General features: G+C 42.4%; 1 protein-coding gene and 1 long non-coding RNA gene across 7 annotated transcripts; one reads left to right on the forward strand and one right to left on the reverse strand.

Annotated features, from left to right (window-relative positions):
- Positions 1 to 2019: 2019 nt before the first annotated feature.
- Positions 2020 to 9444, reverse strand: LOC309694380 (uncharacterized protein). Of its 6 annotated transcripts, XM_082514443.1 has the most exons (11): positions 8271 to 9444; positions 8032 to 8138; positions 7555 to 7673; positions 7036 to 7452; positions 6726 to 6951; positions 6397 to 6546; positions 5486 to 5703; positions 5244 to 5397; positions 5053 to 5162; positions 4265 to 4489; positions 2020 to 2858 (listed from the first exon to the last, which is right to left on the reverse strand). In XM_082514443.1, the coding sequence occupies exons 1-11, from the start codon at positions 8399 to 8401 to the stop codon at positions 2790 to 2792; spliced, it is 1926 nt and encodes a 641-aa protein (XP_082370569.1). In that variant the 5' UTR covers positions 8402 to 9444; the 3' UTR covers positions 2020 to 2789. The 6 variants fall into 6 exon arrangements, with proteins under 6 accessions (XP_082370569.1, XP_082370570.1, XP_082370571.1 ...); XM_082514444.1 differs by lacking the exon at positions 2020 to 2858 and having other exon boundaries at positions 2865 to 4489; positions 8032 to 8121; positions 8564 to 9444; XM_082514445.1 differs by lacking the exon at positions 2020 to 2858 and having other exon boundaries at positions 2865 to 4489; positions 8032 to 8121.
- LOC309694381 lies at positions 8948 to 12403 on the forward strand. The gene is made up of 3 exons (XR_014272856.1): positions 8948 to 9033; positions 10005 to 10103; positions 10236 to 12403. It is a non-coding gene; the product is annotated as an uncharacterized lncRNA (long non-coding RNA).
- Positions 12404 to 26044: the final 13641 nt, after the last annotated feature.

The following is a 26044-nucleotide window of genomic DNA, read 5'->3' on the forward strand; positions in this document are numbered from 1 at the left end:
AATGTGTGTGTGTGTGTGTGTGTGTGTGTGTGTTGGGGGGGGCTGGTTGACCTTTACATTTTCATTAATATCTTTAAAACAGAAGCCGCACAAACCAGCACAAACGTAGCACAGTTGATTGACACCCATTTTGTTTGATTTGATTAATGTGGGGGGGCTGGTTGACCTCTGATGACCTCTAGAAATTTTGATTAATATCTTTAAAATGATAGCAGCACAAACCAGCACAAACGTTTGATACCACTTTTGTTGGATTTGAAGAAGGTGGGGGGGCCAACTTCACTCACATATGTCATGTCTACAGAATTCTCATTTTTCATGCCTGTGGAGTTTATTATATGGACGTGGTGACAGTGTAAAGACAGCCTGCTCTTCTGATTTAACTTTTCAAGCATTCACACCAATTAGTGTTTAAACCTCCCATGGTTCTATATCTGGGGATGTGGCTTTGGTTTGCACTGATGAAAGCTTATAGTTGAAATGTGTTTGACGGTAAATGGTCAATAAAGAAGACAGCATTTTGTTTTGTTTTTACACAATGATTTTGTCATGTGCTGTGTGCAGGCAGGAACTGTGGACCCAATGTGCAGACACTTGGAGGTAAAAGTGTGAACTCAAAACAGCTTTAACGCTAAACACAAATATAACAAAAGCAAGAATACCAAAAGAAACTTACACAGGCAGCCAAACAGAACACACAGCATAGGATGAGGGAGATCGCAACAAAGACCAAAGAAAACTCAGGGCTTACATACCCAGAGAGAGCCATCAGGGAATGGGAGACAACAGAGAAACCCAGCTGGGACAAATAAGGGTAGCGAGACAAGGGAAGCAAATCCAGATACATTAACATGAGACATGGACTTTCAAAGTAAAACAGGAAACATAACACAGACAACGCGGACTTGACGAGGGGATACAGCAGACAGGGGGAGACAGAACAACTATGTAACACAGAGACAGAAACCAGAAGACAGAACTCTAAGAAACCAAAAGACTAGAAATGATAAATAATGGCAAAATCAAAGTTCAATAATAATGTAAAACTCAAAATTTTGGGTCAACGAACCCAGGCACCCTAACAGATTTATTGTTACAGTTAATTTTTTTCTATTTAGTTATTTAGTTACAGTCCACCATACCTCTGATCCCCTGTCAATCCATCCACCCCCTTTTTAATGGTGTATCTGATTCAGGGTCATGAAGGGCTGGAGCAGCTGTCACAGACTGAGCAAGGTACACCCTGTACAGGTCACCAGTCTATGGCAGTGTCCCACTGTGTGTATTTTAAAAAGTACCGCATCTTAAAAACCACGGCTGCAGATAGATGGCCTTGGCAACTCTTCACTACATTATGAGGGGGATTTTATTATAGCAAATGACAAAAAAAATGGACCACTCATGATCTATTCAAAATACAATCTAGAGATGTTTTAGTCCCTTAAAGAGAGCTAATTATCTTTGTTTCCAGCTCCATACTTTAATTTGTGCACTACAGCAAATTTGTGTGATTCATTGCTGAAAATATGCTTATTTATCCTATACTGAGTCTTGGTGCAGTCCTTCAATTTATCTTCCATTTGAAATATGCCAGTTTAGCTGTCCTCTCTTTGAGCCAACCTTTGTCTTATTGGCTGCTCCTCAGAAGTTTTGAATAGCAGGTGGGTGGTACTTCTGTGCTTGGAGCAGGGATTACTTGTACATATACTGACCTCATTATTTGAAACTTGGCCCATGTTCGATATGAGCATTCACCATTTATATATACACAATATCTGTTGGTGTGTGTGTGTGTGTTAGAAAATATGGAAAAGGAATATTAAGTATTGGTCAAGGAGTTTGATTTCCAAACCAAATGCAAATCTTACTTTCATTCAGCAGTCCACCTTTTCTCAAAGCTCAGTTAAAGACACTTTTGACAATGTCATCTGGGTTGTAGCTTTGTTCCTGAAGATGTGCATGTCTTCAGGAATGAAAAGAAAGAAAGAAAGAAAGAAAGAAAGAAGTCCAGGAGATCTGAGTAGTTATTATGTCTGATGAAAAGAACAATCGAAAACAACCAAGGCACTTTGTCTTCAGGTATTTGTATTAGGATCAGCACAGATTTCACTCTCTGGCTTTATTTATAGCATAATAAGACATTTTACTTTTAAAAATCAAGGACACCAACAAGGCAGATAGGGCACATGCACTGGGGCCACAAATGTCCCAGGTTTAGTCCGTAATTCAATTCAATTCAATTTTATTTATATAGCGCCAAATCACAACAAAAGTCGCCTCAAGGGGCTTCATAGATACAGAGAAAAACCCAACAATCATATGACCCCCTATGAGCAAGCACTTTGGTGACAGTGGGAAGGAAAAACTCCCTTTTAACCCTTGTGTGGTGTTCGTATTTTTGTTACTCAGCCAGTGTTCATGGGTCTGGTGGACCCGCTAGAGTTTTGGCTTTCCAAATTAACACTATCAAACAATTTTATGTTAAATTACTCAACAGATGTTTACTTCATCCCAATTACAAGACATATGAACAGCAAACATGGTTAATTTTTTCCCTTTACCTTTGTTAGATCACATTTATGAATTAATGTGCTTCTCGTTTTTCTTTTATATAAAATGTTATAAATAAATCAGTTATAATCAAGTGGAGTGAGTGGAAAGACAACACATTTACACGTGAAAAAATAATTAATTGTTTAATTTTTCTTTTGAAAAAAACTGAACACGGGTCTCACAGACCCGAACACCATACAAGGGTTAACAGGAAGAAACCTCCAGCAGAATCAGGCTCAGGGAGGGGCAGGGCCATTTGCTGCGACCGGTTGGGGTGAGAGAAGGAAGACAGGATAAAAGACATGCTGTGGAAGAGAGCCAGAGGTTAATAACAGATATGATTCAATGCAGAGAGGTCTATTAACACAGCGGTCCCTAAGCGCCACGGACCGGTTCATGCCCGACAATATTTTTACGGACCGGCCTAGTACCGGTACCGTAAAAAAAGAAGATTTATTCATAACACACGTGAAAAGACCCAGGAAAACCGAGTTAACGATAAAAACGATAACAAAATAACACTAAAAAAACGATAAAAATCCTGAAAACCATACATTTCACACCTGAGCCTCAACTCTCAACTCTCGTGGCCCGGTACCAAACGACTCACGGACCGGTACCGAGGCCCGGGGGTTGGGGACCGCTGTATTAATACATAGTGAGTGAGAAAGGTGACTGGAAAGGAAAAACTCAATGCATCATGGGAATCCCCGGCAGCCTACGTCTATCGCAGCATAACTACGGGAGGATTCACACTGCAAAAATGGCTAGTCTATATTTAGGAAAAAAATACTACATTTGATACAAAAAGCACTGAAAACAAGTGAAATTATCTGTCCATGCAGCAAGTTTATTTTACTTAATAAGAAATCTTGAAATAAGATTTTTTAATCCAGAAATAAAAGAACACATTTGAGAATTGAAGAGGGTTAAAATAAGCTTTAAAGAGCTCAATTTAAGATAAAATTACTTGATATCAAGTCCCAAATATTAGTTAAATATGCTAAATTACAGTCTTTTTTTATGTTTTGAATTCTTACTTGCAGCAAATGAATGCACTGCAACGAGAAAAATAGTTCTAATACTATGAAAAACTACTCAATATTAGTGAAATATGATTAATTTGTTTCTTGATTCAGGTTGGCTTATCTTAAAATAGAGCCGAATCAATATTAAATCCAGGCAAAAAAACCTTAAAACAGACCTTTTTCCTACTCCTTGGCTTCTACTGAAATCACAACCAGGACAAGAGTGATATATTTCTCTCATGAGAACAAAATCCTTTTTTTTAAACAAAATAGGGCTGCTGCACAATCCCTAAAAGTCTAAATCAACCCTTTAAAAGGCCTAAACACAGAAAAAAAATTACAGTTTTGGCCTTAAACTTTTGTGACAGTCACATAGTCTCACAATGTTATAAATAATGGCATTACTGACTTAAAACTTTACATGCCTCAGGTAAAGTGTCACTAAGAAAAAAAAACAACAACTTTCATTTGTAAAGCATCTTAAGTAAAGCCGTTTCTCAGGACATTGCTAGGCAAATTAGGAACAAAGTTGTACAAACGTACTACAAAACTAAACAAACTGCAAATGACCTGATAAAATCCTGCTTGGTATTCACCTATTTTTCAAAGAACGACTTCCACTCAGCTATTGCTTTCTTATATGCACTAGTGGCATCTTGATCATGGATGGCATCAGTGATTACCTCAGTTTGTATGACAGAGAGGACCGTTGCAACACATTTTGGGTATGTTAAGTGCAAGGTGTAGTAATATGCCATCAACACCAACATTCCTTCCCAGAAATCCTCCAAGGGGAGAGTGGTCACTGGTATGTTTCCTACAGCAACAATGCTGGTTGTTCCATCAAAAAGCAGCACTGGGGAGGAGAGAGGCCGCTTCTCCAGGTATAGCATTGCATCTTCACCTGGCTAGAAGAAGCACAAAAAAAGGACAAATTCTTCAAGATTTTAAATGAAAGGGTTGCTGTGCATCCAAACAGCTTAAGACACAAATAGCAATATCAAGAGTTTAGAATGCTCCAACTGATTTACTGTTGGAATAGAAGAAATAAATATAAAATATCTGACTTACATAAATATGAAATTTTGGAAATGTATTAATTCTGAGCATGAATTTTCTCTAATTTGCAGCATTTTTATCATGTCTATTTGTGCTTTTTTTCTCATTTGTTTTTTAAAACAATTTCTTTTAACTTTGTTACATATTCTAGTTTTTGAAGGCCTTTTTAAATATATCATTTTACTGCTTCTACTTGTATCCTAACTGCAATGTGCTTTTGCTCTGTGCTGCCTCTCTGGAGTAGGTTTTGAATAACAATTAAGAAATCCTGAATAAGGAGTAATTTAATCCCTGCTGAATTGAACTTCGACCTACTCTTATTAAGCAGGAAAAGCAAAATAATAATATTAATAATAACAATACAAGTAAATGGAGTACAAGTTACAGTGGCTGGTATTGCAGCTGTTCTCACCTTGAGGATATGAAGGAGAGCCTCACTGGCACTTCCCAGCCGCTTTGGTGGTGTAGTTTTTGAAGGAAAAAGAGATGGAAGTGCATTGAAGAGAGTGACAGTAAAATCCACTGTGAACAGAGAAAAGTATCTCAACAAAGCAATCCGAACATATCTGATGTGTGGATTTAATGTATGAAAAGGCCACTTACCTCCACGTACATCCAAGGGGAGAGGAGGTTTCAGGACCTTCTTCCAAATGCCATAGAACTGCACTTTCGAACAAAACTCTGCCCATCGACCCTTCATTTGATCTATGTATTTGCAGTTGGAGCCACCAATGATGCGACGCAGTTCATCCATCGCCTATGACAAAGTTGTGCTCAGTTAGTCAAGAACTAACTAAACCTATCCAGAGAAAGCAAGGAATTTAACTGAAGGTAGTTGAACTTACATTTTGTATGTCTTTGAAGCACGGGTATGCTTCAAATATTTTTCTGGGCCTGTCTTCTTCCCTTGTAATATCTGCGTCAATAAAAGTTCGTCTGGCCTCAAACTCCAGGTCCAAAATTTGAGCAACGTCACTTTGGTTGGGTTTTGCATTGGGTTTCCTGTACATGTTGCTCAAGGTTTTGTAATGTCTTGCCTGCATCTTCAGGCTGTCATGGTCTGCTAGGGAAAGCAAAGAGCAATTGTAAGACATGGTGTAACTAGACTTCACAAAATTCAGATTTTTCTAATCAGTCATTTCTAGTTGCATGGTTGTTTTTAAGTATAATATTTCTGAGAATTAATGTTTAGGTTAAATATGTTTGAGTAATGAACTGACCCTATATGTCCTGATCATTTCCCTTTGTGTCCTTTTCTTATAATGATCATGGATTTATGTTAATTGTTAGTTTGAACAGAATCAAATATTAAAACGACAGTTTAAGATGCCCGTGAATAAAGCTGTGGTGAAAATAAGGTAAAGGTTGTTTACTGTGTATATCGTTCACATCAGTGTGAACAGTGATTATGAGCTGATGGATAAAAATATTTTAGGTAATTTGATCTATGACAGAAACACTGTGATAAGGCATGATAGATGTGACCAGCATGAGGATTTACATGTGTAAATAATCAGCACTGAGTAACACCCATTACAACACAAAGTGTTAAAATACTTACTATGGCTAACTGGCAAACTGGAATGAGGGATCTATCATATGTTGATTTTACACACCAACTCGAGTTAATGCCAAACCACTATGATTTATGGAATAAACACTTAGAACGGGGTTCATTGCTGCAACCATATTTTGGAAAGAGCTGTAAGAGGAACCACAGTCAGACAGAGGTAGATAAGGGTGATGGTGGACTTACCAACAACATCATCTGGAGGTGCAGTTGAAGGACCTATATCAGCCCTGGGTGCAGAGCATGAGGCTGACTTGGATAATAGTGGTAAAGCCAGGGTAGTATTGTTTGACGTAGTTGGTACAGTGGAGGGTAGCGGCAATTGGGATTCTTTCTCTGAGGAAAAAACAGAAGATGAACAGAATGTAATAACAGGGAATAGCTAGAAAGTTAAGGAAAATACTCAACACTGTATAAATCTTGTGATGCACTCTGAACAGAAAACTGAGGGCAGGTGGTCTCTTTGAAGTTTTAGATGTCCAAAAGTCATTAGTACAGCAGACCAAAGTACACACCTGCATTTGAGTTATCCTCACTGAGGTCATCATTGCTCTCAAGAAGTATGGTATAGTCACTTGAACCACTTGCTTCACCACTTAGGTCACCTTCAGTCCCGTTGTCTGTGTCATCTGAGCTGAAAAGAGTCTTCCTGGGCCTGCCTCGTTGTGGCATGGAGCCCTGCCTCTTCCTTGGAGACTTCATATTTTGGAGTCGTTTGTACAGTTTGGTGTAGATGGTCAGCTGTGGTAAAATAATATATATTTGTACATTCTTTTTTTTATCTCGCTCAATTTTAGATATTGTAGTGAGTAAAGAATGACTTACGTATGGCATGTGTGTGTCAGCATCACGTAACATGGGGTAATAGTCGACAATCTTCTGCGACATTGCTCTCATTTCGAGTTTGGAGGGGTATGTTACTTCTTTCCCCATGGGACTAGCACGGAGGATTGCAACCATGCTGGTGACGGTGTTCCTTACAAGTCTGCAACATAGCTCCTTCGACATCCTACAGTCCTTTTCCTTTCCACTGTGGAGCAATGCAAAGTACTGACTGCGCACCATGTCCAACTCTGAATCTGTATACACCACATACTCTGGTGGGTCTGGCATTTTCATTTTTTTGTCAGCAGTGTAGGAAATGGGAGTGGAAGTTTGAGGCTGACATTGTGACACATCAAAGCCTAAGGGGTTACTCTCGCTTCGATGGAAAGTGTTGGCATCTTGGTCAGTACTCTTAAACTATAACAGTTGTGGGATATAAACAAAAATACACAATTAGGCAAATTAATGCTAGACAATATGGACAGTAATCATCTTCTTAGTGGTATAATGTGTATTTACCTTTTGGCTGATAAAATCCCAAATCTTCTTTCTACGGAAGAAATTTTCATGGCCCGGAAAAAGATCCTTTAGGTCATCCCGGGTAAAGCTCCTCAAAGTTTCCTCATCAATATTCGCAGCTGTAAAAGAGAAAAACAACTTCAAAAGTGATATTTATTTCTCTTTTCCTGGGCGTGGCTTATTACATATTGAGGTCATTTTTTTTGTCAATAAATGTATTTTAGCAATAAGTAATATTAACAGGATAAAATGTCAAACTTAAAACAGTTTATCAAATATTTGGGAATGCAATAAAACTATTTTTGGCTGTCTTCAAGAATGATGTTCCAAGTCTATTTTGGCAAAGACAGCTCAAGGCTATAATGTGGATAAAGTTCAGAGTAGAGTGCAATCCTAGCTCCAAGTTTCAGAAATGATGCTAACAGATGCTAAGGCTGCTTAGCTAACGTACCAAAATAACTGAAAAATAAGACTTACCCTGCAACACAGACAGTATGGCATCGTCAAAGTTGTCCATGCCGTGACAGCAGTTCTCTAGTTCGGTTCCAAAGCCTCCACTCACAGTGCCTGGAAATATCCTACAGCTTAAATAAGATCATTTAGCTAAAGTTAACACATTAGCTAGATTGCTAACTAGCAGCCCTCACAAAACACGACTTTATCTTAATAACACCGTTGTACCATAGTATTTTTCAAATCAACTTAATGTTACCAACCTTAAATTACTGTTCACTTTGTTTAGATAAATAATTTTGATCTTCCTAACGGTCCTGATGGTTAACAAAGCAGGGGAAAAGAGTTTGTCCCGCGTGAAAGTAACGTCACGACAGGAACTGAGAATGCGCATGCAGAAAATTATTTATATTTAATTTTTTTTAAGTAAAAAAAAAGAAAATAAAAATATAAATTCAGTCTTAAACACTTATTGCCTAAAAATAAATATAACTGATGTAATTTAAACCTGAAAAATTGGATAATTAAGGATGCATATATTTTTAAAATTGCCTACCTTTCCCATGGTCCCACACTCTCATCTGTGGCCTTCAGTGGAGAGCGGTAAAGTAAAGCTGCATTGCTACTGCGCGAAAACAGTTCACCATGGCGCTCTGGAGATGTATGATCTGTTTTATCTTTGTTTCTTTAACTCTGAAGGTGCTCCTTAGCCACATAAATGCAGCTCATGGTCGAAGGCAGGATTTTTGGGTTTACTGTGGAATAGATGGCTGTGAACAAGATTTCAGAGTTTTTAACTCATTCTTTCGCCACATTAAACGGACGCACCCTCTGTATTTGACGAATGGAAGCCCACCAAGAGGATGGAGGATCCCCCCAACATCCCACTCTTTAGGATCGGAAAATTTTGGTGTTTCAGTCTTTGCCAACTGTAGTACTGCAACAACAACCAGCACCGTGGAAATATCAACTGGTGGATCTTGGCCTGAAGTGCAGGAGCCTCAGGTTGTTGACAGCCCGAGCGCGGTAAGTGTTAAACTAAATAAAATGTAGTGTGGCTTCTGATGACAAATTTAGCTATGTCTAACTCCTCGTATTTGGTCCTATATTACTTTTAATCATTTTCTCCATTTTTAATCAAGAGAAATTTAACGAGATCTCGCGATATTATACCGCTAGATATTGTTCTTCAAACTGTTACAAGCGATTTCCACCATGGTTGGATTTTAAATCACAATTTCATCCTGCAGGATGAAATGAAAAACAAATAAACAGAATAGCAGTTCAGTGTAGATAGTACAGGCTATGCTGCAGCCGGAGAAGGCACACACTCTGCGGCTGGCATGTCTCCTGGTGAAGTTTGCATCAAAGACACTCTCAGCGCGTTTAAATCGTTCAATGTGACAGCAATTTGGGTATCTCGTAGGAATTACAGTTTCAGGTAAGACACAGAGTATTTGGAAGCACTGTAAAAAAAATCTGTTGGCTAGAAATACTGCCAAAACATGGATAAGAATGATTTTTTTGAAAATTAAATAAATTAATAAATGCATACAATAAAATATATCCATATACTAATACTAACATAAATTCTAAGTGCAAATCTAAATTACGTGATTTAAAAATACATAAATAATTTAATAAATACAACAAACATGTAAAGAAACTAATATCTAAGTGCGAACAAAAATTCATTATTTAAAAAGATAAAATCTCATTCTCATGAATCCAATCCCTAGCCTCATCAAAACAATGGACAACCCCTTTTTTATTGTTTCTTTGTCTTTGATTTCTTTTCCATTTTTTTTCTTTATTCCAAAGAATGAATATTATATTATCTTATATTATATTGAATATTCACAACTGTAACACTAATCACTGTCATGCACTTTGTTTTTTAATGGACCAATCATTAGGTGTAACTGATTATACCTGTTATGTAAGAATTTCTATAATTGGCCAGGAGTTTGGACTAACTTTGTTTTTCTGCTCTAAAGGAAGAAGCTGTTGCTAAAACATCCTTTACCAGACACGATATTACCAGATCTGCTGCAGCTTTTGCTATCAGTGTTCAAGAACAGTGCCACTTATCACAGGTATGTTATAGTCTTAATTGATCAATACATTACATAAGGCAATCAATGTCTTACTTGTTCATAATGGAATTCAGAATTTTTTTTTTAATATAAATGCAGAATAAGTTACTTTTGTTTCAAATGTTTTCACAGAGAACGGTCAAACATATCATCTCAGGAGTGCAACAGTATCAGGCTGTTCTTTTGGATACGCTCAAGGAAAGAATGAAGACAGTGTTTGAAGATAATGCCGAGGGAACCACTCAGCTTCAAGATGAGGCTTTGGCTACATTTGATAAATTCATGGATCCTTTCTCCACCATTGCATATGGACAGCGTAGAGCCATAGGGGAAATGTTCTGTCCAGTCAACGCCGAGGAAGTAGTAGTATCCCAGAAGATATGTTGGGTAAAGCAAGGTCTTTCAAGGGTCATGTCCTTAAGGAACAAAAGTTTTTACTATGTACCATTAATTGAAAGTCTAAAGCAGTTAATGACTAATGAGAGAATCTTTACCATGTTGAACACTGCACCACAAAGAAGCAGAGAGGGATTCTTCTATGATTTTAGAGACGGGTCCCTCTTTACATCTCACCCCTTGTTTTCTCAGAGGCCAAATGCATTGCAATTAATACTGTACACAGATGAAATTGAAATATGTAACCCCTTAGGGTCCCATGCTTCTGCAAACAAATTGGTCATGTTTTATTATACTTTAGGAAATATTGATCCAAAATTTAGGTCAAAGTTAGCTGCAATACGACTTCTTGCTATTGCTAAAGCAAGTGACATTTCTCAGTGGGGTATTGATGTTGTACTGAAAAGAATACTTCAAGATCTATCACTGCTTTACAATGGTGTAAGGATTGAAATGTCAAATGGTGAAATTGAATTGTTTGGTGCTGTTATAGCCATTTGCGGAGACACGCTAGCCCAGCATGAGATTGCTGGCTTTAAAGAAGGGATTGGTTTTGCTTATAGCAAATGTAGACACTGTGAATGCAACTTTGATGATATGCAAAGTGTTTTTGAGGAGAAGAAGTTTGTTCAAAGAACTCTGGAGAAACATATCAGGCAGTGTTTTGAAATAGATAAAGCAAGCACAGATTTATTGAAAGCGTCCCTCAAAACTACTTATGGAATTAATAGAAGAAGCAGACTAGTTGATGTTCCTGCATTTGACCTGATCAAACAAACTCCACAGGACATAATGCATGTTATTTTTGAAGGTGTTGCATCAATGGAAGTTAAATTTGTATTAAAACACCTAATTCTCTCAGGACAATTGGAATTAGACAAGTTTAATTCAGACATTCAAAATTTTCCTTACTCACCTCTTGAAATACGGGATAAACCATGTCCTATTAGCTTTGGCACTTTAGCGGCTAACGACAACAAATTGAAACAGTCTTGTGGACAGATGCTAATTCTTTTAAAAATATTACTTTTTCTTTTGTATGGTGTGGAGAGTGAGTATGTTGTATTTATTAGAAAGTTAATTATGATAGTTCAAATAGTTCTTGCTCCCATTATTTCTTTACAAACTGTATTGCAACTGAGAAATATGATTGAAGAACACCTGTATCAGTTCAAGCAACTTTTTCCCGAAGCCAATATAATACCTAAGCAACATTATATGTTGCATCTTCCCAGTCAAATCTTATCCCTTGGACCTTTAATAAGGAGTATGTGCATGCGCTTTGAGGCAAAGCACTCCTATTTTAAACAGTGGGCTTCTAAGTTAAATTTTAAAAATGTTTGTAAATCCCTAGCAAACCACAATCAATTTCTTGAGTGTTGTCAAAATGAAATAGGCACTGAACATCCTATTTTTGCGAAAGAAAAGGAATCCGGGCCAGTATCAGCTGTTAAAAATAATGAATATGTTAGGAAAAAAATTAAAGAATTTTTTGGAATAGATGTCATGCAGTCTGTTGTCTCAGTGAAATGGTATGTTCTAAATGGCAATAAATACATTGCTGGGAAGTCCATGATTATTGCAGATGTGGATGGCACTTTCCCTGTGTTTGGACTGATAAAGGATATCTTTTTGATTGACTCATCTTTTATTGCTTTTGAGTACCAATGCTATGAAACTTTGAATTTAAATGAAGACTTATTGGCATATGAAGTAACTGTGCCCATTGTTGCTCAAGCTACAGAATTAGCCCATGAGCTCATTGATTACACTTCATACTTTTCTATTAGTTTTAAGGACAGTGTGTTTGTTCCAATCAAATACAGTCTTTCTGATATTATTTCCCATAGAAATCACCCTTAAGATTAGGGTTGCACCAAGTATTGGCTTAGTGTAGTTTGTGATGATATAAGGTCACACTCATTTAACGTTCCCTAAACCAATGTCAATGTTGTACCACATAATGCTGGCATGCTGGGACAAACAGCTGTCTTTGAAATGTGATTTGTATCATAAATTGTGGTTAATTTTTTTCCCTTATATGTACAACTTTGAAGTCAGACATGATTTTGAATAAATAATATTTTCAACAGATGCCTTGTGTGAATTTCCTAAATCAAGCAAATTGAGTTTGTCACTCTATCTTGAAACAAGTGATATTTTGAGAGACATCTGGTGAGAGACCTAATGTAGGCTATTTTAAGAGTTATTCTTCCCATTTCTGGATTTCTGTACTAATATAGACACAATTATATGGTTATTCTCGATTTAAGTTTATTATCTAAAATCCAGACTTAGAAACAAGTAAATCTTTTTTAAAACAAGGCAAATAATCTGGCCTGTCTAAAAATAAGATTTTAAATCATGGCAAGCACCAGATAATTTGCAGTGCAGGATCAGTGCTCTAAGTGCTCTAATGGGGTGATATGGTACTACAAGGTCATTAAGATAAGATGGGGCCTGATTATTCAAGACCTTGTATGTGAGGAGCAGGATTTTGAATTCAATTCTGGGTTTGAAGGGAAGCCAAAACAGGAGAAATATGCTCTCTCTTTCTAGTCCCTGTCAGGACTCTTGCTGCAGCATTTTGGATTAGCTGAAGGCTTTTCAGTGAGTTTTTTGGACATCCTGATAATAATGAATTGCAGTAGTCCAGCCTGGAAGTAATAAAAACATGAACTAGTTTTTCAGCGTCACTCTGAGACAGGATATTTCTAACTTTAGAGATGTTGCGCAAATGGAAGAACGCAGTCTTACATATTTGTTTAATACGTGCGTTGAAGGACATATCCTGGTCAAAAATGACTCCAAGGTTCCTCACAGCGTTACTGGAGGCCAAGGTAATGCCATCCAGAGTAAGAATCTGGTTAGATACCATATTTCTAGGCTTTTCAGGGCCGAGTACAATAACCTCAGTTTTATCTGAATTAAGAAGCAGAAAGTTAGCGGCCATCCAGGTCTTTATGTCTTTAAGACATTCCTGCAGTTTAACTAATTGGTGTGTGTTATCTGGCTTCATGGACAGATAAAGCTGGGTGTCATCTGCATGGCAGCGAAATTGTATGCTATGTCTTTTAATGATGCTGCCTAGGGGATGCATGTATAGTGTAAACAGAATTGGTCCTAGCACTGAACCTGTGGAACTCTATAATTAACCTCAGTGTGTGAAGAGGACTCTCCATTTACATGTACAAATTGGAGTCTATTAGATAGATATGATACAAACCACTGCAGTGCAGTACCTGTAATACCTACAGCATGTTCTAATCGCTCTAATAGGATATTATGGTCGACAGTATCGAATGCTGCACTAAGGTCTAGCAGGACAAGCACAGAGATGAGTCCACTGTCAAAGGCCATAAGAAGATCATTTGTAACCTTCACTAAAGCTGTTTCTGTGCTGTGATGAGCTCTGAAACCTGACTGAAACTCTTCAAATAAGCCATTCCTCTGCAGATGATCTGTTAGCTGTTTGACAGCTACTCTTTCAAGGTTTTTGATATGAAAGGAAGGTTGGAGATTGGCCTATAATTAGCTAAGACTGCTGGGTCTAGAGATGGCTTTTTGAGTAAAGGTTTAACTACAGCCAGCTTGATGGCCTGTGGTACATAGCCGATTATTAGAGATAGGTTGATCATATTTAAGATTGAAGAATTAATTAATGGAAGGACTTCTTTGAGCAGTTTTGTAGGAATGGGGTCTAAAAGACACGTTGATGGTTTGGAGGAAGTAATTATTAAAGTTAACTCAGAAAGATCAATTGGAGAAAAAGAGTCTAATATAACATCAATGGTACTAAGAGTAGCTGTAGATAATATTACATCTGTGGGATGATTATTGGTAATTTTTTCTCTAATGATAAAAATTTTATTTGTGAAGAAGTTAATGAAGTCATTACTAGTTAACGTTAAAGGGATGGTTGGCTCAAAAGAGCTCTGACTTTTTGTCAGCCTGGCTACAGTGCTGAAGAGAAACCGGGGGTTATACTTATTTTCTTCAATCAGTGACGAATAGTAAGATGTTCTGGCTTTGCGGAGGACTTTCTTATAAAGCAACACACTATTTCTCGAGGCTAAATGATGATCCTCTAAATTTGTGACACGCCATTTCCTCTCCAGCTTACGAGTCATCTGCTTTAGGCTATGTGTTTGAGAATTATACCACGGAGTCAGGTACTTCTGATTTGAGACCTTAGTTTTCACAGGAGCTACAGTATCCAGAGTTAAATGGCAAATGGCCTGTATTTATATAGCGCATTACTAGTCCCTAAGGACCCCAAAGCACTTTACATATCCAGTCATCCACCCATTCACGCACACATTCACACACTGGTGATGGCAGCTACATTGTAGCCACAGCCACCCTGGGGCGCACTGACAGAGGCGAGGCTGCCGGACACTGGCGCCACCGGGCCCTCTGACCACCACCAGTAGGCAACGGGTGAAGTGTCTTGCCCAAGGACACGACGACCAAGACTGCCCAAGCCGGGGCTCGAACCGGCAACCTTCCGATTACAAGGCGAACTCCCAACTCTTGAGCCACAGTTGTATGTAGTGAGGAGGTGAAATTATTAACAAGATAATCGACCTCTGTTGGAGTAGTATTCAGATAGCTGCTCTGCTCTATGTTGGTACAGGGCATTGAAGATGATAACAGTGGTTGGATTATATTCTTAAACTTAGTTACAGCACTTTCAGAAAGACATCTACTTTGATAAAGTCTACTTTCCACTGTTGTGTAATCAATTATTTTAAATGTAAATGTTATCAGGAAATGATCAGACAGGAGAGGGTTTTCAGGAAACACTGTTAAATGTTCAGTTTCTATGCCATATGTTAAAACAAGATCTAGAGTGTGATTATTAAAGTGGTGGGTGGGTTCTTTTCCTTTTTATGAAAAGCCAATTGAGTCTAATAACAGATTAAATGCCATGTTGAGGCTGTCATTTTTAGCATCTACATGGATGTTAAAATCACCCACAATAATTATTTTATCTGAGCTGAGCACTAAATCAGATAAAAAGTCTGAGAAATCAGACAGAAACTCTGTGTAAGGAGATTTGGGGGGGGGGGGGGGGGGGGGGTAGCAGGAGGAGAGAAGCTGCAGAGATGCGTGTGAGACTGCAACTCTGCTTCCTGGTCCCAACTCTGGATAGTCATATTTTGGGGGGTTTAATAAATCTGTCCATATTTCTAGAAATGAGAGCTGCTCCATCCAAAGTGGGATGGATGCCGTCTCTCCTAACAAGATCAGGTTTCCTCCAGAAGGTTTGCCAATTATCTATGAATTCCACATAGTTTCTGGGACACCACTCAGACAGCCAGCAATTTAAGGAGAACATGCGGCTAAACATGTCACTCCTGGTCTGATTGGGGAGGGGACCAGAGAAAACTACAGAATCTGACATTGTTTTGGCAAAGTTGCACACCGATTCAATATTGCTTTTAGTGACCTCCGATTGGCGTAACCGGGTGTCATTACTGCCGACGTGAATTATGATTTTACTGAATTTACGTTTATCCTTAGCCAGCAGTTTTGCATTTCCTTCAATGTCGCCTGCTCTGGCCCCTGGAAAACAATTGACTATGGTTGCCGGTGTCTCTAGCTTCACATGTCTGAGAACAGAATCACCAATTACCAGAGTTTGACCCCCGGCGGGCGTGTCGCCGAGTGGGGAAAAACAGTTAGACACATGAACGGGTTGGTGGTGTACCTGGGGCTACTGTTTAGGACTATGCTTCCTCCTCACCGTCACCCAGCCACGCTCCTTCCCCAGCTGCTTGGGGTCTGCCGGGGAACAGCTAGCGGGGCCTACGCTATCTTCGGCTGCACCAGTTACAGGGGCCTGGCTAGCTACGGGTGAATGAAGGGTGCGAAGCCGAGTCTCCCTTCCAATGTGGATCACATCAGCCAGAAACAGGCTCTTGTGAAATGTAGATGACCTCAGACAGCAGCGCAGGCCCTGCTGTCGTGAAGTTGGCCTCAGAGGGAGCACTAGCCCTGGTGCAATGTGGATGGCCTAAGCCAGCAATACAGGCCCTGGTATGTTGACGATAGCCTCACAAGGAGCACATGCCGTGGTATAATGTGGATGGCCTCAGCCAGTAGCAAAGGCCCTGTTGTAATGTGGATGGCCTCATCTACCAACACTGGCCCAGGTGAAATGTGGATGGTAATGGCCAGCACCACAGACCTTGGTGTAATGTGGATGGCCTTAGCCAACAGCACAGTCCCTGGTGTGGTGAAGATGGCCTCACAGGAAGCACTGTCCCTGGTGTAATGTGGATGGCCTCAGCAAACAACACTGGCCCTGGTGAAATGTTGGTGGTATTGGCCAGAACCACAGGCCCTGGTTTAATGTAGATTGCATCAGCCAGCAGCACAGGCCCTTGAGTAATGTGAATGTCCTCAGCCAACACCACTGGCCCTTGTGTAATATGGATGGTATCAGCCAGCACCAAAGGCCCTGGTGTGGTGATGATAGCCTCACAGGAAGCACTGTCCCTGGTGTAATTTGGATGGGCTCATCCAAAAACACTGGCCCTGGTGTAAAGTGGATGGCATTGGCCAGCACCACAGGCCCTGGTGTAATGTGAATGGCCTCATCCAACAACACTAGCCCTGGTGAAATGTGGATGGTATTGGCCAGCACCGCAGGCCCTGTTGTAATGTGGATGTCCTCAGCCAACACCATTGTCCCTGGTGTAATGTGGATGGTATTGGCTAGCACCACAGGCCCTGTTGTAATGTGGATGGCCTCATCTACCAACACTGGCCCAGGTGAAATGTGGATGGTATTGGCCAGCACCACAGGCCCTTGTGTAATGTGAATGTCCTCAGCCATGACCACAGGCCCTGATGAAATGTAATTGGCCTCAGCCATGACCACAGGCCCTGGGGAAATGTAAATGTCCTCAGCCAGTAGCACAGGCCCTGTTGTAATGTGGATGGCCTCATCTAACAACTCTGTCGCAGGTGAAATATGGATGGTATTGGTCAGCACCACACACTCTGGTGAAATGTGCATGATATCGGTCAGCACCACAGCCCCAGGTGTAATGTGGATGGCATCAACGAGCAGCAGAGGCCCTGGTGTGGTGACGATGGCCTCACAGGAAGCACTGTCCCTTGTGTAATGTGTATGGCCTCAGCCAACAACAGTGGCCCTGGTGAAATGTGGATGGTATTGGCCAGCACCACAGGCCCTGGTGTAATGTGAATATCCTCAGCCAGTAGTAAAGGCCCTTGTGTTTTGTGGAACGCATCAGCCAGCAACACAATCCCTGGTGAAATGTGGATGGCCTCATCCAGCACCACAGGCCCTGGTTTGGTGATGATTGCCACACAGGAAGAACTGTACCTGGTGTAATGTGGATGGCCTCATCCAACAGTACAGGCCCTGGTGTGGTGAAGATGGCCTCAAAGGAAGCACAGGCCCTGGTGTAATGTGGATGGCCTCAGCAAGCACCACAGGCCCTGGTTTGGTGATGATGGCATCACAGGAAGCACTGGCAGTGGTGTAATGTGGATGGCCTGAGCCAACAACACTGGACCTGTTGAAATGTGGATGGTATTGGCCAGCACCAAAGGCCCTGGTGTAATGTGGATGGCATCATCCAGCACCACAGGCCCTGGTGTGCTGATGATGGCCTTACAGGAAGCACTGTCCCTGATGTAAAGTGTATGGCCTCAGCGTAATGTGTAATGTGGATGGTATTGTCTAGCACCACAGGCCCTTGTGTAACGTGAATGGCCTCATCCAACAACACTGGCTCTGGTGTAATGTGGATGGTATTGGCCAGCACCACAGGCCCGTTGATTCCATCCACATTAAACCAGGGCCTGTGGTGCAGGCCCAAACCATCCACATTTCACCAGGGCTTGTGTTGCTGGCTGATGCGATCCAAAATACACAAGGGCCTGTGCTACTGGCTGATGCCATCCCCATTACACCAGGGCCAGTGGTGTTGACTGAGGACATTCACATTACGCCAGGGCCTGTGCTTTCCTGTGAGGCCATCTTCACCACAACAGGGCCTGTGCTAGTGGCTGAGGCAGACTACCTTTCACCAGAGCGCATGTTGCCGGCTCAGGCCATCTACATTTCACCAGGGCCTGGCTGCTGTCTGAGGCCATTCACATTACACCAAGGCCTGTGCTTCCTGTGAGGCCATCTTCACCAAACCAGGGCCTGTGGTGCTGGATGAGGCCATCCACATTTCACCAGGGAATGTGTTGCTGGCTGATGCGTTCCACAAAACACAAGGGCCTTTACTACTGGCTGAGGATATTCACATTACACCAGGGCCTGTGGTGCTGGCCAATATAATCCACATTTCACCAGGGCCACTGTTTTTGGCAAAGGCCATACACATTACACAAGGGACAGTGCTTCCTGTGAGGCCATCTTCACCACACCAGGGCCTCTGCTGCTCGTTGATGCCATCCACATTACACCTGGGCCTGTGGTGCTGACCGATATCATGCACATTTCACCAGGATGTGTGGTGCTGACCAATCCCATCCATATTTCACCAGCGACAGAGTTGTTAGATGAGGCCATCCACATTACACAAGGGCCTGTGCTGCTAGCCTTCCATATTACCCAAGGGCCTGTGTTGCTGGCTGATGCCATTCACAATACTCAAGGGCCTGTTTTACTGGCTGATGCCATCTACATTACACCAGGGCCTGTGGTGCTGGCAAATACCATCGACATTTTACCAAGGCCAGTGTTGTTTGCTGAGGCCATCCACATTACCGTATTTTCACGACCATAAGGCGCACTGTGCTAAAAGGCGCAGTCTCAGTTATGTGTGCCCTTACTGTATTTAACACACACATAAGGCGCACTGGACCATAGGGCGCATACAAGTACCGTATGCGTATTTAAAAATAAAGCGGGAGCAAACCTGAATTTGGTACCTTACTCACATTTCTATTGCCGGTAATCGTCATCATCAACAACACACAAGCATACAAGTGTGCATATTTAAAAATAAAGCAGGAGCAAAACTGAGTTTGGTACTCACATTTTTATTACCAATAATTGTCATCATCAACAACACACAAGCATACAAGTATGCGTATTTAAAAATAAAGCAGGAGCAAAACAAAGTTTGGTACTCACATTTTTATCATCAATCAAACCCATCGAAGTCCTCATCCTCTGTGTCTGAATTGAACAGCTGCGCTAAATCTCCATCAAACATGCCAGGTTCACTGTCTTCACCGTCAGAGTCACTTTCCGTGCCGTGCGGCTCCTCGGAAACGATGCCGGCTTTTGCGAAAGCTCGAACAACAGTGCCAGCAGACATGTTAGCCCAAGCATCTACAATCCATTGGCAAATTGTGGCGTAACTCGCCCGGCGCTGCCTTCCACTCTTAGTGAAACTGTGGTCTTCACCGGTCATCCATCGCTCCCAGGCCGCTCGCAGCCTTACTTTGAACGGGCGGTTCACACCGATGCCCAGCGGTTGGAGTTCCTTTGTCAGGCCTCCCGGAATGACAGCAAGCTCACAGTTCATTTGCTTCACAAGTTTTTTCACATCGGCTGTGAGATGGGCACGCATAGAGTCACAGATCAACAGCGATGGTGATGCGTGGAAAAAACCACCTGGTCTCCTTACATACACCTCCCTCAGCCACTCTTTCATCATTTCCTCATCCATCCAGCCCTTTTCATTTGCCTTAATGATGATTTCTGCTGGAAACTTCTCTTTAGGCAAAGTCTTTCGCTTAAAAATCACCATAGGCGGCAGTTTCTGTCCATTAGCATGGCAGCCAAGCACAACAGTAAAAGAAGACTTTTCATACCCCGTTGTGCGTATCGCTAGCGTGCTGGTCCCCTTCTTCTCCACAGTGTGACTCACCGGGATGTCAAAAGTGAGCGGGACCTCGTCCATGTTTGTGATGTGGCTGGGCTGGATGTTTTTGTCGCCGATGTGTTTGCTGCAGTAGGAGCGGAAGATGGCCAGCTTTTCCTTATAATCCGCTGGAAGTTGCTGCGCTACCGTAGTCCTGGTCCGGATGGAAAAATGGCACCGTTTAATAAAACGAAAGCACCAAGACGGACCTCCTTGGAAATGTTCAATGTTCATCTCTTCAGCTAGTGAAACTGCTTTTAGCCGAATGGTGACCGTCGAAACGCTTCTCCCGCTCGCTCTTTGCTCGATGATCCACCGCTCGAGTCTTTCCTCCAACTCGGGCCACCTCGCCTTATGTCCGCGGAAACTCAGCTGCGTTTTCTTGACCTGCCGGAGCTTGTTTTCCAGCTTCCTCCATTTGCGAACCATCGATTCGTTAATCTTAAATTCTCTCGCCGCTGCTCGATTTCCATGTTCCTCCGCGTAGCTGATGGCCTTCAGTTTAAACTGTGCTTCGTAAGCGTGTCTCTTTGTCATTTTCAGGGTTGTTAAAACAACGATGTCCTGCATAATGCACATACCTGTTCTTTTATACAGGTATGTGCGATTGTCCCGGTATATACGATCAACGCCCACACTTCACCCTTTAACGTTCTCATGGTGTTCTCTACTACGTCCTCCTTACAACACATAGGGCGCACCGCGCTATAGGGCGCGCCGCACTTTTTGAAGAAAATCTAAGACTTTTAAGTGCGCCTTATGGTCGTGAAAATACGGTACATCAGGGACAGTGCTTCCTGTGAGGCCATCTTCACCACACGAGGGCCTGTGCTGGTGGCCTATGCCATTCAAATTACACCAGGGCCTCTGGTGCTGGCCAACACCATCCACATTTCACCAGGGCCACTGTTGTTGGCTTAGGTCATCAACATTACACCAGAGACTGTGATGCCGGCTTCTACCATCCACATTACACCAGGGCCTGTGCTTCCTGTGAGGCCATCTTTACCCCACCAGGGCCTTTGATGCTCGTTGATGCCATCCACATTAGGGCCTGTGATGCTGGCCGATATCATGCACATTACACCAGGGCCAGTGGTGTAAGCTAAGGCCATCCACATTACACCAGGGTGTGTGGTGCTTTACCAATACCATCCACATTTCACAAGGGCCAGTGTTGTTAGATTATGCCATCCACATTACACCAGGGACTGTGTTACTGGCTGAGGCCATTCACATTGCAGTAGGGCCTGTGCTGCTGGCTGAGGCCACCTATATTTCACTAGGGCTTGTGTTGATGGCTGATGCCATCCACAATACACCAGGGCCAGTGATTTCCGTGAGGCCATCTTCACTAGACCAGGGTCTGTGCTTCTTGCTGATGCCATCGAAAATACACCAGGGCCAGTGATTCCTGTGAGGCCATCTTCACCAGACCAGGGCCTGTGCTGCTAGCCATCCAAATTACCCAAGGGACTGTGTTGTTGGCCGAAAACAACGACATTTCACCAGGGTTTGTGTTAGTGGATGATGCGATCCACATTTCACCAGGGCCAGTGTTGTTGGCTGAGGTCATCCAAATTACAACAGGGCCAATGCTCCCTGCGAGGCCATATTCACCACACCAGGGCCTGTGCTGCTGGCTGATACCATCCACATTTTACCAGGGCCTGTGCTTTTGGCTGATGCCATTCACATTACACCAGGGCCTGTGGTGCTGGCCAATACCATCCACATTTCTCCAGGGCCAGTGTTGTTGGCTGAGGCCATCCACATTACACCAGGGCCAGTGCTTCCTTTGATTCATTCATCACCACACCAGGGCCTGTGGTGCTGGCCAATACCATCCACATTTCACCAGGGCCACTGTTGTTGGCTGAGGCCATACACTTTACACCAGGCACAGTGCTTCCTGTGAGGCCATCTTCACCACACCAGGGCCTGTACTGTTGGATGAGGACATCCACATTACACCAGGGACAGTTCTTCTTGTGCGGCCATCATCACCACAACAGGGCCTGTGCTATTTGCTGATGCCATCCACAATACACCTGGGCCTGTGGTGCTGACCAATATCATGCACAATTCACCAGGGCCAGTGGTGTTGGCTAAGGCTAGTCACATTACACCAGGGTGTGTGGTGCTGACCAATACCATCCACATTTCACCAGGGCCAGTGTTGTTGGCTGGGGCCATCCACATTACACCAGGGACAGTGCTTCCTGTGAGTCCATCATCACCACACCAGGGCCTGTGGTGCTGGCCAATACCATCCACATTTCCCCAGGGCCACTGTTTTTAGCTCAGGCCTGTGACAAAGTGGCTAGGACAGAATTCATTTGCCATTTGTCACTTGCGTATATTGTTATTCTGTGTTCTGTTATTTTACAGTCAGCCATAATGCTTTCATTTAGACATTGCTGGTGTAACTTCTCTTAACACACAATATCCCGGGTTTTGTTTGTGGTAGCAGTAGTTACATTCTTTACATCCATGCATGTGTTTTAAAGCAAACACTACTAACCATCAGATCATCTGAATTCTCTTCTGTTTACAGGCACATGTCTAGTAAATTATGTTTCTTTATGTTGCTTTGGTTATACTTACCATGGTGTCCATGTTGTGCTTGCAGGTCCTATATGTGAGACAGGTGTATGGGAAGGGCCGCCCACTACTTCCTGTTTATATAGGGTCATGAGGTCAATGATTGGATCACTGGGTGTAACCAAATGGAGGGTTTTTCATTTTGTATAGTATTGTTTGTTTTCTTTAAAGTAGCCTTTTGAGTTATATTGTATCCAGTGTTTTACTTTACAAACTATTTAGTTGCGTAAATGAGTTTGTCAGTTTCATGCATGACTTTATTCCTGTTCTTTGTTTAGAATTGTATTATTTGGTTTGACCTATTTTGTTCAATGGTAGGGACTAACGAGGTCAGGTGTGGGCAAAGTCTTGTATAAAGCCAGTGGGATTTTTGCATGCCTGATTGATTGTTTTATGGTAAAAGGGAGATGCTAGCAATAAAGTATGCGTAAAAAGAACTTCAATTGTCTGCTAATGCTATTTACTTATCACCTTCCTTGCTGCTTAAGCTATGCTACATCACAAATGGTGGCAGCAGTGGCTCCAGGCCAATAGGTTATAGCAATGCAGAAACAGCCAAGTCAAGGAAACCTCAAGGGCCAACAGAATTTCCCCCAGAGGAGGCCCAAGATGATGGCAACCTGCCAGAAGCTACGGGTGAGCACAGCACGGAAGCACAAAGTCTCTCAGAGCTCTCAACTTTATTAAAAGGCCTGATGCAACAGCATGCTGACCGTGAGGCAAAATGGGAGCAGGACAGACAACGCCAGGATGAACGGTGGCATAGAAGGCAACACCAGTTCAGCCAACTGCAACAGGAGGTCCAGTCGGAGCGCCGGGAGCATCAGATGCTGTGGGAAGGTGCAGTAGCTGATTCCGGAGTGCCTCTGAGTTCCTCAGTGCGGCAAAAGGTGCAGCAACCTGTTCAACAGCGAGGAAACCCCCCTGAATCTTCCACAGCACCACATTCATCCAATCTGGGCAGAGTAAGCGTTTGGAAAGGCCTGAAGATGCAGCCCTATGGTGAGGATGAAGATATTGAACATTATTTAACCACTTTTTAGAGGATTGCAACAGGATGTCAGTGGCCACAAGAAGAATGGGCACTGCATCTGGCTCCACTTCTTAGTGGTAAAGCACGTGCGGCATATGTTGCTATGGACACTGAAGAAACAATGGACTATGATAAGGTAAAAACCGCCGTTCTTGAAAAATTTGAAATAAGTGCTGAGACTTACCGAACCAGATTCCGCAACATGACGGTGAAGGACGATGAGACACCCAAAGAGCTGCGAACCCGCCTTAAAGACCTATATGAAAAGTGGATGCTTCCAAAGGAGAAGACAAAGGACCAAATAGGAGATGTCATAGTGATGGAACAGTTTCTCAGAGTTCTTAACCCAGAGCTGAGGACCTGGGTGAAAGAGCGCAACCCCACCACTTCAAAAGAAGCTGCAGAGATGGCAGAGGCTTTTCTTGCAGCCCGACGCCCACAAAAAGGGTACATGGTAGGAAAATCCAGTTCAGCCAATGTTTTTGTGGGTAGGTCAGGGGGTGGGAATGGGTACAAAGCTAAAAGCCCTAAACAAAGTTCCCCAATCACTAGCAGTAGCCGCGCTAGAGAATTAAAGCAGAGAGGCCCGTTGGTGTGTCATGCCTGTGGTCAAGCAGGTCACTTTAAGGCAGATTGCCCAGGTCAGCAAGTCAGTAAGACTTACATGTGTCTTTCACCACAGTGTTTTGACTTGCTAGAGGAAGAAACAGAGTCTCTAGTACCCTCCAGTGATCAGGAGCACACCATCTGTGTTTTCATTGAGGGAAAACCGTGTGTTGCCCTCTTGGATTCAGGCAGTAGCCGCACACTTGTCAGGCAAGATTGCCTCCCTAGCGACACCACATTTTGTGGTAAAGTTAAAGTCTGGTGTGTTCATGGTGATAATGTTGATTATCCTATTGCCAATGTTTGCCTGCAAGTTAATGAAAAGGAGTACGTACTTACAGTTGGAGTAATGGATAAACTTCCCTACCAGATTGTGTTGGGCCGGGACATGCCAATTCTTGGGGAGTTATTAGCAAAGACAGAGAAGGACAGAGAAGAGAAGAATCTGCATGTTGCATGTGAAGGTCTGCTAGTAGTCACTAGGTCTGGTAATAAAGCTTCTCAGTCAGAGCCAGGTTTGAGTGAGTTGCCCTATGCAGACAGTGAAATTCCAGATATTGACAGACCAAGTAGGCCGCATATAAAGAAAAGTAAAATGCAGAGAAGACAGGAAAAAGTGAGGGGGACAGAAATTGCTGAGTCACTTCCTGAACCAGAGATCGATGAGCTCCTCGTTGTCCCGAGCAATATTGTCCAACTCCAAAGGGAGGACCCCTCTTTAGCACCCCTGTTTGCTAAGAGCACCCAAGAATCAGCACAGATTACAGACAGAGTACGGAAAGTATTCATTGTTAAGAATGAACGACTATATCGTCGTAGCAAAGTTGGTGACCAGTTGGTTGTTCCCAAAAGCTTAAGGCCTGTAGTCTTGCAGTTGGCTCATTCAGTTCCTTGGGCAGGCCACTTAGGACATCTTAAAACCTTTTCCAGAATGGTAACTCGGTAGTTTTGGCCACAGCAATTTTCAGACACTGCCCAGTTTTGCAAATCATGTCCACAGTGTCAGTTGACAGCCCCAAGTAGGAAAGGAGACAGAGCCCCACTCATTCCTATGCCTGTAATAGACGTCCCCTTTTCTCGTGTTGCCATGGATATTGTCGGCCCATTGGAGAGAAGTGGTTCAGGGCATAGGTACATTCTAGTGATTTGTGACTATGCAACAAGGTATCCTGAAGCTTTCCCATTGAGAAGGGTCAAAGCCCGCCAAATAGCTAATTGTCTGATACAGATGTTTTCAAGGGTGGGTATTCCCAAAGAAATCTTGACAGACCAAGGCTCAAACTTCACTTCCAACCTGTTGAAAGAAGTCTACAAACTTCTGGGAATTACCGGAATCAAAACGAGCCCTTATCATCCACAAACTGATGGACTTGTTGAGAGGTTTAATAAAACCCTGAAATCAATGCTGAGGAGGTTCGTAAGAGAATCGGGAAAAT

The sequence above is a fragment of the Aulonocara stuartgranti genome (genome assembly GCF_965226115.1).
Source record: "Aulonocara stuartgranti genome assembly, chromosome: 18".
In the NCBI taxonomy this organism is placed as follows: domain Eukaryota; kingdom Metazoa; phylum Chordata; class Actinopteri; order Cichliformes; family Cichlidae; genus Aulonocara; species Aulonocara stuartgranti.